This window comes from Ruditapes philippinarum, unplaced genomic scaffold (assembly GCF_026571515.1).
Source record: "Ruditapes philippinarum isolate M1 unplaced genomic scaffold, ASM2657151v2 ctg2285_1_1_1_1, whole genome shotgun sequence".
Classification (NCBI taxonomy): Eukaryota; Metazoa; Mollusca; class Bivalvia; order Venerida; family Veneridae; genus Ruditapes; species Ruditapes philippinarum.
Window position 1 is genome coordinate 146,502 of NW_026865366.1, and position 18,600 is coordinate 165,101.

The following is an 18,600-nucleotide window of genomic DNA, read 5'->3' on the forward strand; positions in this document are numbered from 1 at the left end:
TACATTACTGATAAAAGAATAATCCATTAAAGGCAATATTTTCATCTTGTTTGCTCACGGATGATATTCGCAAATCATACCAATAGTCCGTGCACTTTAATAGCAGATAAGCATCAACGAAAGACATTTGAAAATCGCAAGATATCTAAACGTGCGGAACACTTAATCCGTAAAATGTGTAACCAATTACTAAAGAAGAAAAATACTTAATGACTCTGTTGCTCAAATCGAGAATTGTCGCGCTGTCAGACCTGTTTAGAAATCATGCCAATTTTACTGAGATATCAAGTGTTTTCCAAACACGAGGTGAGGGCGGCCAAATTCCATAACGCGAGAACAATTACCCTTTAAAGCTCTATTAACGTCACATGGTTACTAGACGGTCTTTCCTCGACTTTTAATAACTGACGTGTATCAACATTTCATCATGGGTCCTATTTGCCTGGAATTGATTCTTCGTTTTTTGCCCTATCAACATATGCATATGATGTCTTGTGAATTGACGGTCGTAATTAAAAACACAATATGATTAAATGCTTGCCACGTGCGGAATGTAACCATTAATTGATATGGAATGGCTAACCATATTCTCTGCTGATGAAATATACTACATTACACGAGCATTCGTTTGGTATGAAAAAAGTAATACAAATAATAGTTGATTTTTAGGAATGCATCTCTAAGGTATATTCTCGTAGCTATTTCCCTTCCTTATTAACACGTGAACATTGTTGTGCTGGTGTTTCATTTAAATTGTGTTGTAAAGCATATGCAAAGTGCAAACTTAAGAATAAAACTCACCGGCTTTGTTAAATGAACGGTTTATTTTAACATATGTCATTTGTATAAAGCCAGTATGTTGAAGCACACCAGTTCAAATATTAACTTGTTTGAAAGAATATAATAAGACTTATCATGTAACTAATGTTTCGATGGATGTGAAAATGACGTTTTGGCTATTACTAAAAAAACAACAACAACAACAAAAAACAGTTGATTCTCATATATCAAACTACAGTATAAATGTTCAATCACACAGGTTTTTCTATTCCCTGCTTTTGCACAATGTCACTTGAAAAGGCAGCCATTTGTCTGAATTTCAATACTGAAAGTTTTTTTTATTACAAATGTATCACTTTTTTGACGACATGGTAATTAAGGAAATCGTCTATAGTACTACGGTCAAAAATCATACGCGCAATATTCAAGCGCTTAATTATGAATTTGTGAGATAAACGAACAAAAACCTAACAATATTTCTACAAATGCCCTACCGATCTGCCATCGGATTGTTTCAACATAGTTTTATCACCGTCGTGATGTTATTCACGTTATCTTTAATGTTCCAAAATTGACCAATTGATTTCATTATTAATGCTATCCTTCCAAGCCGCTTGACACATGGAATTGCTAATATTTGCCGCCTCCTTTTCCCCGGAGAGATTACGATGATATGGCCTTCTTTTTGACACGACATCTTCCTGATAATTAACATTTAATTTTAAATTTATAAAGTTAGATTGAGAGCCGTCTTTATACCGGATATTCCACGTGCATAATATCGTACGACATTTTAGTTTAAAATTATGTTGTTGTTTTTTCCGTAGAAATATAAGTTCAAAAAGTATGACGATTCACATATGTCTGTAAAGTTGTCCTAGGCATGTATTGAATTGTGTTAAAGATGAGCAGTAAACATCATTCATCGGAAATGTCTAGATAGTTGCTACAATTTTTTTTTTTTTTTTGAAAGTATAAGCGTTTTTTATAATTCCAAATACTTGCAGGGTCGGGATCGCTTTAACAATTTACAAACAAACAAAGAACAAAGAAAAACAGAACAAAATCCAAAAACAATCAAGAAAAAAATAATGAAAAAAAAAATAAAATAATAAAAACACGGCCATTTTTTAAACAACAATGTTGTAGACAATTATGGAATAGTTTTAATTGCTTCGGGAAATAAAACAATTACGTGTTTATATTGCATCAATAGGTTGTTAAAATAAATGATATTTTATATGTGATTTATTTATGATTAAGAATAATATATCTGAGATATAACTTCTATATGTGGACGTACTTCTGCTTAATCATATTAATAGATAGATAAATCAAAGAGCAAATAATATTCCGTTATGAGCGGCGATAAACATACCTTCACGTCTGGAGCGCCACTCACACCTATCAGAAACAAAAGTAGGCGGAGCTTAGTTTTCTTGATTGCCAGAAATCGGCGCTAGAGAACATTTTAGAGCTATCAATACACTTCTGGCAACTCCAGCTCATTTGCAAACTAATTGATTTATAGAAATTCCTGTGAGCTCCTTAATTTCACTTATTGCCATGGCTATCATTTAATCGATCTTCATACAGGGTTGATATTGCGGTGTGGGAATTGCCCCGGCTTTAACAGTTTAACACCAATAGAATTGTCGCAAACAAGTGTTACAGTATTTTCATAGAAAAAGAAATGAGAGAAAAATGCTACCAGCAATTTATTTTCATGTTAGATTGCTGAGAGAAATCTTCTTAATTGCATGCAAGGACACTGCCTTTCCTAAATGGATAATGCTGTTTGACTAAAAACCAGATGTGCTTAATTGGTGATTTTCAGGGCGCGTGGACATCGGAAAGGACTTAAGAAACGATTGAATGGTGTCTAAATAACTCTGATGAACAATTAAAGAGGACTTTATTTCAGGAAAAGCTTTAAAATAGAAATGTTACAGACAGTTTTCGGCATCGTTATTTAAAACAGCATTTAACTTATTTATAAGAAGATAAAGGATTAATACTACATTTGTACTTATTTTCAACTTTAAGAAAACAACAGTTATAAAAAGAGTGATTTCAAGTGATTTCTATTAATACTAGCGATGGAAGGACTTATCCCATACAGCCGGGGATTCTTTTATCCCCTGCCATTGTCACTGACCAGTGTTCAGCTTAACACCTGGCATCATCACGTGTACGACAAACCCGCGAAGACCCCTACACCGTTTTTCATCTCTAACATTTTAAATCTTGATCCAGAGAGAAAAATGAAATCGGACTCTTCGGACTCAAGTGACAGATCCATTGCTAGTGTTCAGGACAGAGCTTATATGTTTGCCAACTCTGGATTTAGTGGTCGTATGTTTAGTGCTCAAACTCGCTACCCTAATGTAGTGGTTCGTGCCGGAAGTCCGGTGCGACTCGGTGAAGATCATGATGGAACCAGGGTTCGAACTCAGTCACCGTGTAATTTTCCAAGGGACGGCGTAGAATCTCCTCAGGAAGGTATCTTTTTTTTCTTTTTATTCTTATAGTATCACCTACTTGAAAAAAAACAGCGTATCTATAGCTTACGATGTCAAAAAGGGGACTTCATTCGAAATTATGTATGGATAACTTAAAAAAAAATCCGTTTAAAATTCGAAATTGTGAAAATATAAGATTCTAAATGGAAAGCACAATCACTTATACATAGTCATCATTGCGTTTTACAGATCTGTAAAATTAACAAAATTACTTCATTGCATTTATCATTTAAAGATGTCAGAATAAATTATTAAGAGCAAAATACGAAACATTTTTTTATGTTGAATTAGTGTTTACTCTTGATGTACAAACCATTTAAATTCTTGAAATCTGTTTTAATATATAAGTTATATAGAACCTATAAGGGTTCTGTAGTTGTATTTAACGGATTTAGGGTATTAGTTGTTTTTTTTATTAGATACAATATTAAAATTTTTAGATTCCATTCTTGGTGTTTCATTTAGATGTGTTAAATACTGATTTATCAGATTGGTTGATTATTTGTTTGTCTATTTGTTTGGGTGCTTATTTTTCTTTCTTTTCTTTTTTTTGTGTGTGTTTTATTATAAATGCTATTCATTTATACATGTAGTTCTTGGCAAATTATTGCGTCTAGGTGATTTTTAATTAAAACAAATGCATTGAAGACTAAGCCTTAAAGACAAACACTTATTGAATTGTGTGCTATTCAAGTATATATTTCTACCTTTAAGGCCAATACCAGAAGAGGAATTAATCAAGTACAGTTATACATTTATATTTCCCTGTTGTAACGCCAGTTCTAATATCAATTCTTCATTATTTTATAATGTATGGTATATTATAAACTAACACACCATTAGATTAAGGCTAACCTTTTTTAAAAATAAAATATTGTGTTTTCCATAGTAAACATATTGGCAAATATACAAATGAAACAGTTTTAAAAGAATAGAACAGGACATTTTACGCATAGTGCTGCAAATTGCGTGGACACCCCATCACACCCTGCCCTTGGACCCCTGCAAAATGTTTCACTATCAAAATTATAGTTATAGAGTTATATTAGTCTATAGCAATAATTTTGATAGTGAAAAAAAAATATTGGTGGTTTTGTATTTAGTATCTTATAGTAAGCCTTAGTAGTGAATTATTTTTTTTCAGGGTTGTAGCAGGGGTCCAGGGGCAGGGTGTGGTGGGGTGTCCAAACACTGATACTGTCACCTGTGGCCTTTAACTCTTGTATTAACTCTTCACCTGCAGGCGGTACTGCGACCAGTGCATACTGAGATCAAGATTATGGTCTTGCATTCGTTATGTTATTATAGAAATATTTAAAAGCAGCATGCCTCTAGGTATATGCTAATTTTCATTAAAAATGAAATGAATTTAAAAGTAAAATCTTGTGAAGTGAATAAAGAAAGTGGTTTACTAATTGCAAACTGCACTTACCATTGTGCATAAATTAACATCAACGCACTAAATGTCTGAAATTCAAATGTGGAAAAATAAATACTTACAAGAAAGTATCAGTTTATGTTGTCACACTATACACTATAGGCACTACATTTATATGAAGTTAGTGCTAATATATAATATTAACATGTCTGGTGCCATCTAAGAATATTTAGTGAGAAGTAATCGGCACTTTTACAGCTACAGAGATTTAGATAAGTTTCAATATTCAAAAAGGTTATTCTATAGCAAATACAAATGTAACTTCCAAATGTCATGTGTGGTCAAATATTACCTAATGTACATATTTTTTTTAATGTGCGCCATTCGTTGAACCACGTGACCATATTTGATAAACTTAAAGCAACATGCCTATAGATGATGTTGTAAAAGTTAGTATCAAAATTTACAAGTGGTATATTGACTACACAGTGTTTTACTTGTTATTGATCTTTGATAATGATCCGAATTTTAGTTACGTGTTAATGAAAAGGATGAATAGAAAAGGATTTTAACGCTGTTTTTTTCTAGTCACGTGACAATTTATCAGCGTAAGTGACTTCATGGACCTCACGTAACAGTGTAACGCCATATTGAGTCAGCTAGAAGGATATTCTACTCACAAATCGCAAAAACGCATTTACAAAAAGAACACGTAAAACAAATTTCTGATAATAATCAAATTTCAATTTTAAACAAATAAAAACCATCCTGTATTCACTACATTTTTTCAAATTTTGATACTAAATATTTTGCTTAAACGTGTTTCCCTGTAACCAAGTGCGCACGTTCCTTATTTTTGAAGTAATTTATAAATGGTCAATACCCAGATGATACTTTAATGACACAATGCAAAAAGTAACACTATTTACTACATTTATCAATATAAGACTATTACTAACGGAATAAGAGAAATGTCTGCATATTTTGACATTCCAAATAACCAATGTTATCTTAAACCCTTTATTTGTACATTTGGCAACATATATCATATTTCCTCATTTTCTCAATTTTCAAAATTTGAAGAAAACAACAACAAAAACAAATGAAATAAACTGCTGCTAAGGACATCAGGGCATAAAAAACCCAGTTAAATAAGGAGTGTTTTAACTGTTTTTTATATAACTTTTTATGTAACACTACGCAGGTCATTATTTTTGCTGGCCAATTTTGTAGAAATACCTTTTTCTCCATTCCTTTTGTTACTTTTTAGTATTAATTTAAAGCTACACTCCCCCCAGATGAGTAACATTTTTTGTTCAAAGATTGAACTGTAGAAGGACATTAGAAAAAGTTTTTTTAAAAAAATCAAATATTCACTATCTTTGTGACGTTTTATATGGTCTTTGTAAGATCCCTTATTTAATAATCATATTTTACCACGTTACTAAGGGTGGAAACTTTTTTTTTTATATTTTTTACAGACCATTCGTAATATTTTCTATGATACATATAGTAATTCGCTAGTGCTTTAGACGTGCTGAAATCATATTACTTGACAAAGGTTTACTGCTTTGGACATGTTCCTAAATTTTCATTATCATACGAACGCATACATTACTAAGCATTTAAAGACTACCATACCGGCATATTCGACATGCTTAGGTTTATGGAAATAAAGCATGCACTGTAATAGTGAAAATATTGTCATGTGAACAAATAAAGTAAATTTAAGCACTAATAGTCCACAAAAAAGTCCATGTAAGTTACCTAAAATGTACCAAATAAACACAAACTGCTATCATACTTTTAATATGATATAGAAATGGCGAAACAAGATAGTAATAAGTTTACGCATATTATGCATATAGTTTGAGAAATGCTGCATGGATTGTTAACACTCAAGCTCTTGATGTGATTCTTTTCTAAAATTTGGACTTTTTTAGATCGTTCCTCCCTCAGTGGACGTGCAGCTTTAAGAACTTTTCACAAAATACAAAAACCAAGTCAATAGTTTCTTATCTGGAATTATCTTATTTGTCTCCGGTTCTATATATTTTAAATCGCCAATTGATTCCGACTTATGCTTGTAAAGCTCTGCTTAATTGACCTCTCTAATTTTATATTTTGAGTTATAATGCCGTAATGAAAATGATATCTCTATAATTCTGAGAATTTAAGTCCCCGGGGACGTGATTGTGATATGGTGGTAGGCATTAACTGCTAGTTAAAATCACGCGGCAGGACTTTAATGAGCTATTTACGAAAATAATTTTGATGGGCAAAGAGTACTGGTATTTTTGTTAATTTTACAGATCTGTAAATGTCAAGAGAACTTAGCCGACTACCAATAAGTTCTATTTATCTTGTTGAAATTAATATAGTGCGTTTAATTTCGGAATGCATATATATTTTTATGGCGGAATGCATAAATTTACTTCAATAAAACTTGCCATTTGCACATGACAAGCAACTTCTCCGCATGTCGACTCCAAAAATAAGCTGTTGGTGCAAATGATTTACAAAAAAACCTACTTCCTCAAAAATTCTTTCAAGATGAGAAATAAACCGGTTAACATATTATATTTTAGACATCTCAAACTAGAATTATTTAATATCATTAAGATTATTATGCAACGCATTTGAAAATATTCTTCTAATCAACATTGATGTTATATGTTCGATTATGTTTAATAAACTGAAATTAAAATTAAGTGATCAACTTTGTACACAGAACACTTACCAGCAGCTTGATAACGAAACACATGTTTTCTGTAACAATGTCTTCTTACAACTGTAAAACCGGAAGACTCAATATGTCTCTAACAATGTCTATCTGATTTAAAGATGTATTAGGCTCAAATTTGATATTAAAAAAAAATATTGGAAATTGCTACACAATTCCTTTGTAAAGGTCAAATTAACATGTTTGGAGTATATTTATAATGTTTTGAACTCTACACATTACAGGTAGACACAGTATGAATACATAGTGCAATTACAAAAAACTGGCATTTTTTTTTAAAGAAATGGCCAACTTTGCTCGACTAGTTATTGGGAATGCAGTTTCCAATACACAGTTTGTGCATTCTATTATTCAAATTAGACAAAATTAGTAAGAATTTCATGTACTTATATAAATTTCTGCAATTAAATATTTTACTAAAAGATGAGCCAAGTATATCTGTAAAACTGCACCAACCAGCGACGATATCCGGTGTTTGACTTTACACGAGAATAAGTTCTTGCAAATATAGTTAGTACTGGCTTAACATCCAGAAACTTGTTTTGTTATTTACACCAGAATATGACTGACATAAGAACATGATATTCTTAGCCGACGCTACATGGAATCTAGGAAATAAATAACTCAATAAATATATCATAAATGAAATAAATAATTTCCAGAAAGAACCTTCACCTTACTGGAACCGGAAGTGATTAATTAGCCTAGGCCTGCCATCAGTAAACAGCTCCAGTTATCGGCAATACTCGCATCAAATACATGGATTGTAAGCCTGCAACTCTGACATAGAACCACATTAACTGTGTTGTTTTAATAGTAAACTCAGTGTACTCATTGATTAAATACTCTCAACCAACCAAACATGACTCAATAATATCATGTGTTAAAAATATAAAAAAAATTGCTTTCTTCTGCTTGACAATCATGTTCGGATGTACAAAGTTTTATTACATATTTGATTACATATTTGATAATTACAAATTTTAGTTACATATTTGATAACATATTTAATTACACATGTGATTACATATTTGATTACATATTTCTGTAAATTTTTCAAAGGTCTAAACATGCAATTCATTTCAAAATGACTAATACGTGGTTACACAGTCTGCAGAATTTTGTCTTTGCGTTTTTTAGTTTTGTCTATGCTATAGAGCTTAAAATTGTTTTATGCATTGACGATTGTGGTTTGAATCAATGCCCTTTTGTTAAATTAAGTTTGATGTACAGAATTTATTCAGTATGGTTATGTAGAAATCTGTAAGCTTATAGACACTCTCCAATCTGTTCCTGGAACCAACTAGTACTGAGCAACGAGTCTAAAGTTTCTTGCTAAAGGAAACAATTTCTTGCCCCTTAGAAGGTTGGACCCACCTAGCTAGCTATCCTTGGATTACTTGTCTAACGTGTTAACCATTCGGCCATGTCGCAACCATCTTTGCTTAATATTCTGAATTTAATGCTTGGTTCATGTTATAGGTTTAACACTACTAACTACTAACAGTTGTCATGCAAACATCCGAACATTAACAGTAAAAGACGCATGCAATCAGACATGTAAACATATTTTTATAAGAAATCAACGTTAAGAAAAAATGTATTCATGATAAACGACATATAGTGATACTTTGCATTTTTCTTGCAAAATGTGGTTGATTATACTTTTAACTACCACATTACTAACGAGGTATAAACAAAGGTGGTGTTCGTGGATGTCAGGTATATAACGCTTGTCTAAATCTATGTTCGTAAACTGATACATTTAAACAATGCTTTAAGTTTTGAGTATTGCAAACGGCCGGTGATAGGGGGCATGGTAGATCATACACGCCCCTTTATCCCTTTATCCCCTGGTCTGGAAAACTTGCTATGTTGGTTTTGTCATGACGCGGCTCATATATTATAAACAGGATGTCTGTCTCGATCCGGAAATATTACTATTGGCACGACCAATACATTAATTTTCTTTTGTTTCCTTTTGAATGACTAAATTCCGAAGTTGCCAACGCAGTATGATCCAACGCCATATTTGTCACGTGATTTCGCATTAAAAATCAGAGTTTCTAAATCCCAATGTAATAAATGAGTAAATGATAGTCCTATGTTTTAGCCATCGACATATTTGGGTCATATAGAAAATAATGTTAAATGGCCACACGTGCTGAGGAAAATACTTTTGTTGCGTTTTTGCTTTTTTCTTGGTTTTGTGTGTTTTTCGTAATAATTGGTAACAAATTGAATTAATAACGAGTTCATATCAAAAATTGTTACATAATTTTTGTATTATTATACGTTGTATTATTATGTTACTGTGTCATTGTACGGCATACATTTATGCAAAATGTTTGAAACGGCAATCAAATGAGATATATATGACTGTTGACATGGTAACAATTTAACAAATGCCAACCCAATTAACAGGAAATATGACACATTTTTTTGCAGTATGCAAAAATACTATACTTTTTATATCTCAATTATATATATTCTATCTCAATTATATATATATATTAAGAGGATATTTTTTCGTTTGAGTGAAATATGGAATATATTTTCACGAAACATGATAAAATGCCACATATTTTCACGAGCCGGGACGGCGAGTGAAAATATGTGGCATTTTATCATGTTGAGTGAAAATATATACCATATTTCACGAAAACGAAAAAATAACCTTTTTATTTAATTTCATTATCAAAGAAAAAATGGTTACGAACCCTATTGCTTGCTACGCAACTGCAATTGTACAGCGCGCAGTAACATATTAACGCGTCTTGTTTTGCACGCGATATTTGGCGCTACATTGTGACGTCACGTAAACAACTGTTTAAACGTCTGTACAGCGTTAATAACTGAATTAAAGATATTGGTGTTCGGATTAATTTTCTTAGTTAGACAATTTTCTATCATTCTAGATAGTTTTCAAAGCAAAATTCAACAAAAGTTGTTTTGCATTTATCAGATTTTTCAAACAAATTGCCGAAAGAAGTCCCTTGAAATAAATATGAGTTTTGACTCCGCCCACTTTCATATTTATTTTTCATATTTATTTCTAAAAAATATGAAATATATTTGACTGATATAACACCATATTTCATGGGTAAAATTAAATAAATATATATATATTCATATCCAATCTTAAGTCATAGTTGTGCTTGCTGGATTGGCACTGAAGTTATAGCAAAGGCTTATCAGCGTAAAGACTAATATTTACATGCAGAGCTTAGATCTTAACTCATACGTGATCATTTTTTTTAATTGACATTGGTTTGAGCGGATTTCTATCCACCTATTTCTTGAATGTGTTTAACTATTTGACCTTTGTCAACTTGGGTGGTTCCAGTATTCCTACTTGAATAATGTATAATCACCCTCAGGAAATGGAGCCTGCTGTTTAAACTGGTCTTTTGACGTCTTATCTGTGATATGCAGGCTTCATAACCTCAGATCCCCTTTCAAAATTTCAACATTTTCAGTTTTGTCGTTTTGTGCGTTCTGTAGGGATTCTGTTTTTTATTTTTTTGTAATTATGTTTCTTCCATTATTATTGCAGTATTTCAAACACATCTTCCAGTGATAATTTGTTTAAAAATTTCAAATTCAAATTTTCGGCTTTTATTTCAGAGCCAGACAGGGGTATCAGATCAGCAGAAAAAAGACAAATATCATCTGATGACGACACTAGTGACGTCAATTCATCTCAAAAGAAGAAAAAAGCGCGAACGACTTTTACCGGAAGACAAATCTTTGAGCTCGAGAAACAGTTTGAGCAAAAGAAATATTTGTCGTCTGCGGAGAGAGCGGAAATGGCGTCACTGTTAAACGTCACTGAAACACAGGTAAACGTTTGTTTTGGTTCAAATTCTATCTTTGTTCTTTTAAAAATTTTCAGTATACAAATGTAGCTCTAAACATTTGCGAGCTTTATTATATACAATGCATCTGTCTGTTTGAACATTTCTATTATTGAAAACCAATTGCATTCACAGTAATGTATTTAACTGTAAACAATTTAGGCAAATTAAAACAATTTCTGAAATAATCTTTAAAGAAGAATCCTGTGTTAACAAATGCGTATAGTACAACTGCTGTAAAGGTAGATACATTTCTACATGCATTTTATTCCCGTTTTAATACTTAAGACGACTCAATTCAAAATTCAAGTGAAAGCATACAAAAGCGATTTTCTAAATCACAAACATATATATCCCTAAAGAATAAATATCTGCAATTCTTATTTATAAAATTGAATAAAAATGTCATCTTACGAAAGACATAACCGTATTTAAAAAACATTTGCACTGCTTTCAAATTTATACTTGAATACAATTATTACCAATGCTTTGCAGCAGTCATTTATTTACTGAATTGTATTAAAAAAGTACATAATATAAAATTAAGATGTAGTCTAACGTTAAGTCAAAAACTTTCAAGAAGTAATCAAAATCGGTAATGTATTATTTATATATGTGGATAGGGTTTAATTCGATATACAAACAAACATAGCTTATATAAGGTGCAAATAATATTGTCGGTTTTTGGTTGTTTTGAATAAGGCTGTCAGTTAAAGACTTTATGCTTAGATGGACAAAGAAAGAATTCTTTGTCTAGATGGACAAAGAAAGAAACCAACATATACGAGAAGAGTTCCAATTAAACAGTCCAATATGACGTTATTGCTCTATTTCGCATTGTCCCTTTCTTGAAAATAGCAATGATTTTTATCTACGAAAAATATGACGGTTTACTTTTTTACATCTTTGACTGTTAGTTGGTGGTATATGAGGGAACTTTGCTTACATTCAGCATAATATATTTGTGCATGTTGTTAAAACCTTCAATTCATATCGTCAAGTTAACTAAGAAAGAAATTTACACATTGCAAAAACACTTTAAAATCTACGAAAATTACCAAACATATGTCAGAATATAATACATTATAAATTGTACATATATCCCAGTGTACGATACTCCAAACAAATGTTTAAGTACATGTGCATAGGATTCTTAGTTGTATCGCTGATTATACAAATTTTACTAAGTTAACAATTACAACTTTGTTTGTACATTTTATTACTGATATGATTTTTTCTAAATGCTGCACAGTTGTTTGTTTGTTATTTTTGTTGTTGTTGTTGTTGTTTTACAACGACTCATACATTTAAAGACTTTCTTCTAAAATTAGTTCATACAATAAAGTATTGCAAAATATTAAAGGGCAGTATCCGGTAGCGACTATTTTCTACAATGGTCTATTCTAATAGTAAACACCTTGCGCCATAAAATAAGTGATTTACCAATATGTCTAGACAATAGATTGGTAATTGTTGTATTAATTAACACATTCTCTTGTTTCCCTACATTGACAGGCAATAAACGTGTAATTACTTTTGCACAATATATTCAGAACTAATGACTTCGTGTTAATACAAACATGAACCGCCCTGTGCTGACTGAACCAATCAAAGTTTGATTATTGGTATTCATCACCTACATCGGGCTAGCACTATGCGCATTTATTATTTTTAACAGAATGGCAGAGCCATTTAAACTGGGATATACCTACGACAATATAAGAGGACAACGTGGCTTATATTTTATGTGCATTAGAATAAACAAAACATAATTCCCACACATTACATTATTAGACACACTATTTAAACCTGTTTTTTTTTCTTTTTAGAATTTAATACTTACTTTTTAAGATCGTATACCATCCTGGCTTGTATATACTATTATTACTATTTTTCCCCTTGTTATACATTGCTTGCCATATATTATATTGTAGAATATCATCCTGAATTGTGCATGCTTTTATCATTTTAGTTAACTTTTATATAAACATATATTAGAGTGGAAATGGACATAAGGACATACTCTTCTCAAGTTCGGCTAACTTTAGAATTGTTCTCATAGCAAAAGTGTTCTCACTTCATGGCGGGAACTGTTAATGTCTCAATTATTAATTATAAAGATTTGATATCGTGGAAGTATAAAGTATTTCAAAAGCTGGGGAGGTACTTCTTACATAAACATTTTTTTTTTTACAAAATATGCTTTAAACTAAATATGAATATTCCCAATGATTATAAAGCAATCTATTTATAGTATGTATTGTAGTTTCTCCGACTTTTATCATTAAGCTGGTAACATGTAATGTATTGGTCATAATGACTTTACGTTAATAGTATAAATATAAACCGTTCGTAAACAGCTAAATCGAACCAAGCCTGAAACAACTGTGTTGTTTTGTTCGACATAATGATTCTTTAAAGACTTGTTTCTATTTTACTTCGGATGCAAATGTTTTACTCTCCGTAATTAGTTAAGATACCACAATAAATATAATTGTATTATTATTTATATGATGATATAATAAGAAACAACCAAGAATAGGAACAATATACGTTCTATGCTGTGGGTAAAGTGTTTGCATTTAGCACACGCATGTACTGAAAACATGCCTATCATATAGGAAGGTATTTGTTTATTCAATTAGGCTAATAGCATCAGAGCATGGTACAACAGTAATAAGATACATGTATGTAAATGTTCACAGTCATTTGAAAACTTTGAAAAAGTTCGAATAAACAGTAACATGCTTTTTAAAGGGAGACACATGCACATTTTTTTATTTCTTCGTTTTGAATTTTTCATTCATTATTCTGTATATGTCCATAAAATGAGTACACATGGCAGGCACAGGAACAAAACTTTTCTCCTTATTAAGAATAAAATGGCGGTTTCCTAGCTTGACCCACGCGGGTCATGTTAGAGCGTTAAGATTTCACAATAGTTGTCACAGTGAACTCTGGAAATGTTAAAGAACATGTCAAATAATTGGCTTTGACTTGTTTTAATCATATGATATCCACAATATCTGTTATTGTAACTTCAAGCCACATAATTTGTTTTAAAACTACTCGATGATTCTGCCAGCGTCTAAATTTCTTGCAACATATATAGATATATTAACGCTTCATACTCAAAATACATCAATAAATAAGTTTGATTATTATCAGGGATATCATATTGTGTTGGTTAAAAGAAAGCATCAGTTATCATTTGTTTGTTTAAATAGTGCGTGAACATGTAGTTCATAGATAAAAGTCATTTTTTTTTCATTTGTTAAACTTCAGAAAAAGGAAATAAAACGTACCTATATTAAAAATTGAATACCGACAATAAATAATTTGCTGTAAATTTCCAACTTATCATCTCTTAGATTCCTCGTAGAGTTCTTCTTTACTTTAAAGAAGCTATTACACGTCCCGTGGGGTAATTATTTCGTATCAAATTATAGTAGATAACGGGGAAAACTGCCTAATATTCTATCATAATAGTCTTTGAACGGATATTTTATCCAATTAAATAGATCTAAGTGTTCCCAAGGGCTCACTTAACAGTTACAGCGAAGATTTTGTTTACTTTATGAAGCGATTAGTGGACTGGGTACCATTCAATACGAGTCGCTGATTCAAATGGCGAAGTATCATGAGATTTTAAAGGGAATAGTCTTGCTTTAATTGTATATAAGTTCATAATTATTCCCGTGAGAGCTTTACTGTTATATTATGATACCGCGATGTTTCCGCGTTTCTTAAGACAGTACTCACATTATACGAGTGCAATACAGTTGTGTTGCATTGATGTATTTTATAAAGGTGCATAATGTAAAAAGGCGAGGGAGTAAATAATACGAAGGCAGAAGTAGTTTTCAAGAATCGGAGGAAAATAGAACATGTGTAAAAGAATAGAGTTAAACAAAAATAACCCCGCATAAACTCGTGCACAATAGATACTCAAATGTACGCGAATGTAATTCCTTTTGCCGTTTTGTGTATGCCATTTTAGGTCTTTTTTATAAAAAAAAACTATACAGTGTATATGATTTCTCTCTTTAATAATATATCATTTCAAATTGTCATCGCTCAAACCGGTGCTAGGGGCGTGAGAGATGTTGCACTTTTTCTTTTTCCCTCATGTACAGACTCAGTGAAACAGAGTCTGCAATTTTCATGTAATTTTATTGTTTTTAATGCTTCCGATGGATCACTTTTTCCAGATATTTATCCACAATTTGTTATTTGTACCTTAGGAGTAATAAAATTTTCCCCACTTTGTACATTTCAGGTAAAGATTTGGTTTCAAAATAGACGCACAAAATGGAAGAAACATGAAAACATAACAGCAACAGAAATCCCTGAGCATAAACTTCAGGCTGCTAAAAATCCTGATGTTGCGAAGGCAATACAGAATGCCGCTAAACTAAGGAAAGCCAAAGAAAGACTAGAACTTTCCAATTCAAATACAAACAAGAAAGACTCCTTAAATCAGCCTTTAGATTTTTCAATGGAAAGCCTAGGCAAAACAAAGAATACACATGACGATTTTACGGAACGTATTCGTGAGCAAGAAAATTATGAACGAGAAGACGGGAGCATAAAATCTGAAGAAAATGAAGAGGCAGAAAAAGACGACGGAGCGGAAGACGAATGTATTGAAAATGATATTGTTAATGACGAAAGCAATCACGTGACTGGTGCCAGTGACAGAATTTCAGATATTCAAATAGAGGACACAGGAAGACCAACTTCACAATCTTATGAAAATATCGAAGACATTAACAATGATAAAAATGATGACGATATTAGTGAAACAAACAATGACTCCGTAAAACTGACTGATTATAAAGAACAATACCCAGACTCTACGGTCATCTCGTGACATTTAGTTGTTAACTTATTATCTGTTGTCCTTTTGAGATGTTAATTTATTCTATAGACTCCGTACCAAGTAAGTAAGTTTGAATTAATCGGAAACGAAACGTGACATTCGTAAATAGAGCTAGTTCTCATATTATACACGATTTAAAAATGAGTAGCACAATCGTACAAACAAACAAAAATGACAGTTTGTAAGGAATAAAACTGGAATAATTGTTTTAATGATTTATCAAACTGTACAGACCCGGAGGTACTATCATTTTGCGCATGTGCAGCAGCATTAAACGAGGCCAATGCATTAAATGAAGGCATAAATCTCATCAAGATGATGCATTTAGTCAAAATGATTTATTTTATTTATATGTTGTACCAACAATTTTTAGGATGCAAGTCATATTTTATTCAAAAGTGCATGGACTCGTATAACAATGCGGCACTATTTTGAAAAAATAAAGGAAATAATTGTGTTGTGTGGTTTAATATGTGTTTCTCAACTCGCATAAGTGTGAATATCTTAATGCAGGGCTATTTATGACGTTGTTTACAGTAATGTTCTTGTTGTTTATAGCTTATGTTTTTACTGAAACAATCAGGAAATATGATTAGGCGATCTTGATTTTATTTTGCTTTATGTTTACATTTTATTATATTATATTACACAAAATTGGTAATCATCAAAAATGATAGTTTGCATATGAACAAAAATAAATCTATATTAACAGCTTAACTAACGACAATAATTAAACAAAACAATAATTATTAAATATTGTTATTTTGGGGTTTCTTTTGTAAATAAAAATCGTGATTTTAAATTCCTCTTTAAAGCAATATCTTAAAAAGAAATAATATTTTATCGTTGTGTTTTTTTGTTGTTTTTTTTTGTCAATTTTATTGATAGTTTTTTTAATCCGAAAAATCCGAGCATATCTATCAAATACGGAAATGTTTTGAAATCTAGATTTTGATCCTGGTCGTGTTGCTGGCCCTGTGAGCATATAGGGCATGTTGTTTAATATGTGTGGTTACAACATGATTACTTTGAGGTAGTATAATGTATTATTAATATTACAGTGTGTATAGCTGATCTTAATATTTGTTTTTGACTATTTGTTTCTGTACTCTGTTGATAAATTAATTTATTATAGTAAAACTTGATATAAATATATGAAAAGTAATTTTTATGGTGTAGTTACCTCCCATATAAATGTTCCTTAAACCCTGGAGCTTCGGTACTCAGTATTCTCGTATTATAATAACGCAATTGAATTTCTCGAATTTTGATTGGCTAAAATACTTTGTATACGATGACGTTAGGGTTAGGGTTAGGGCTAGGAACGGAAACGTCCATAAATTAATCACAATTTCTATATCGTAGACGATTACCTACATGTGTTAACTACATGTGTTACCTACATGTGTGCATTAAATTTATCTTTATGGTTTATTTTAAAATGTCATTCTAAAAATAATATTCTTTAACAAAATAAAATAAGTAAAATTTACTTTACTTTTTGAATTACTTTTTATTGCCCAGCGGTCATGTAGCCGTCGAACGGCTGACGTTATTTTATTTGCAAATGCCTTTTTATATGAACTTGTCGTCAGTAACACTTTGCGTATTATAAATTCGTTATACAAGTTGCAGACTGGATATTTTAAATTCGTTATATATGTTGCAGACTGGATATACGTGAGAATACAACCTTGCTGACACAACAAAAGCCTCGGCTAACGCCTTGAGTCATATTCATCTTTTTCAGCCTATATTCTCCCGTATATCTCGCCAGCAACTTGTACTACTAATATAACATATTTGTTTTTGATCGGGCGATGGCTGCTGCAGGTCATTGCGACACACAAAACAAGTTTTCTGGTGATACCGTGCTTGACAGATACATATGAGCGCCTTACCTTATTAATACCAGTCTAAGTTTATTACTCAAGATCGCTATTTCTTTTTATATCAGGACCGTTCGTAACTAAACAGGCATGGATTTAAAGACAAATGGTAGTCCTTTTAATAGCCGAGTAGAGATGGCTTAACGGTCACCCTTTCAGCATTTCAAACTCGTGAGTTCGATCGTCTTTATAAACAAAAGATTCCAGGCTTACAGAGTGGTTTCAACAAGTCTGCAACTTTCTTCAAACCAAGCTTAGAAACACAAACACCTCCTTAATATTGCGATATCTCTCGAAGTTTTGCTGAATTTATCAGCATTAATTAGTACAAATAACAAAAGAAAATCAAAACCATATAAAACTCAAGATACTTGTCGATAAAATGCCGAGCTTTGCTGATTTAAAATTTGTATTACATTATTTGACCAATTCCTCCAACACAGCCAATTATGAAAGTTGGCAAAAATAAAAAACGCAACTTCTGGGCAAGTATACAAGATATGTTACTAATGACTGGCGGGAAAGAGCTAATTGTGCGATAATTGTCTG

At 31.7% G+C, this 18,600-nt stretch overlaps 1 protein-coding gene across 1 annotated transcript; it reads left to right on the forward strand.

The window, feature by feature from the left end:
* The first annotated feature begins 2,263 nt into the window (after window positions 1–2,263).
* Window positions 2,264–17,311, forward strand: LOC132728758 (homeobox protein ceh-31-like). Its single transcript, XM_060714428.1, has 3 exons — window positions 2,264–3,282; window positions 11,051–11,265; window positions 15,560–17,311. Exons 1-3 carry the CDS (start codon window positions 2,880–2,882, stop codon window positions 16,151–16,153), a joined length of 1,212 nt encoding a protein of 403 aa, XP_060570411.1. The 5' UTR covers window positions 2,264–2,879; the 3' UTR covers window positions 16,154–17,311.
* The last annotated feature ends 1,289 nt before the right edge of the window (window positions 17,312–18,600 follow it).

Bases quoted from the DNA above. Each gene is read 5' to 3' on its own strand.
- LOC132728758 (XM_060714428.1), top strand. From the start codon at position 2,880: ATGGAAGGACTTATCCCATACAGCCGGGGATTCTTTTATCCCCTGCCA. The intron at 3,283-11,050 runs GTATCTTTTTTT...CTTTTATTTCAG, and splicing joins CGTAGAATCTCCTCAGGAAG to AGCCAGACAGGGGTATCAGA. The intron at 11,266-15,559 runs GTAAACGTTTGT...TGTACATTTCAG, and splicing joins TAAACGTCACTGAAACACAG to GTAAAGATTTGGTTTCAAAA.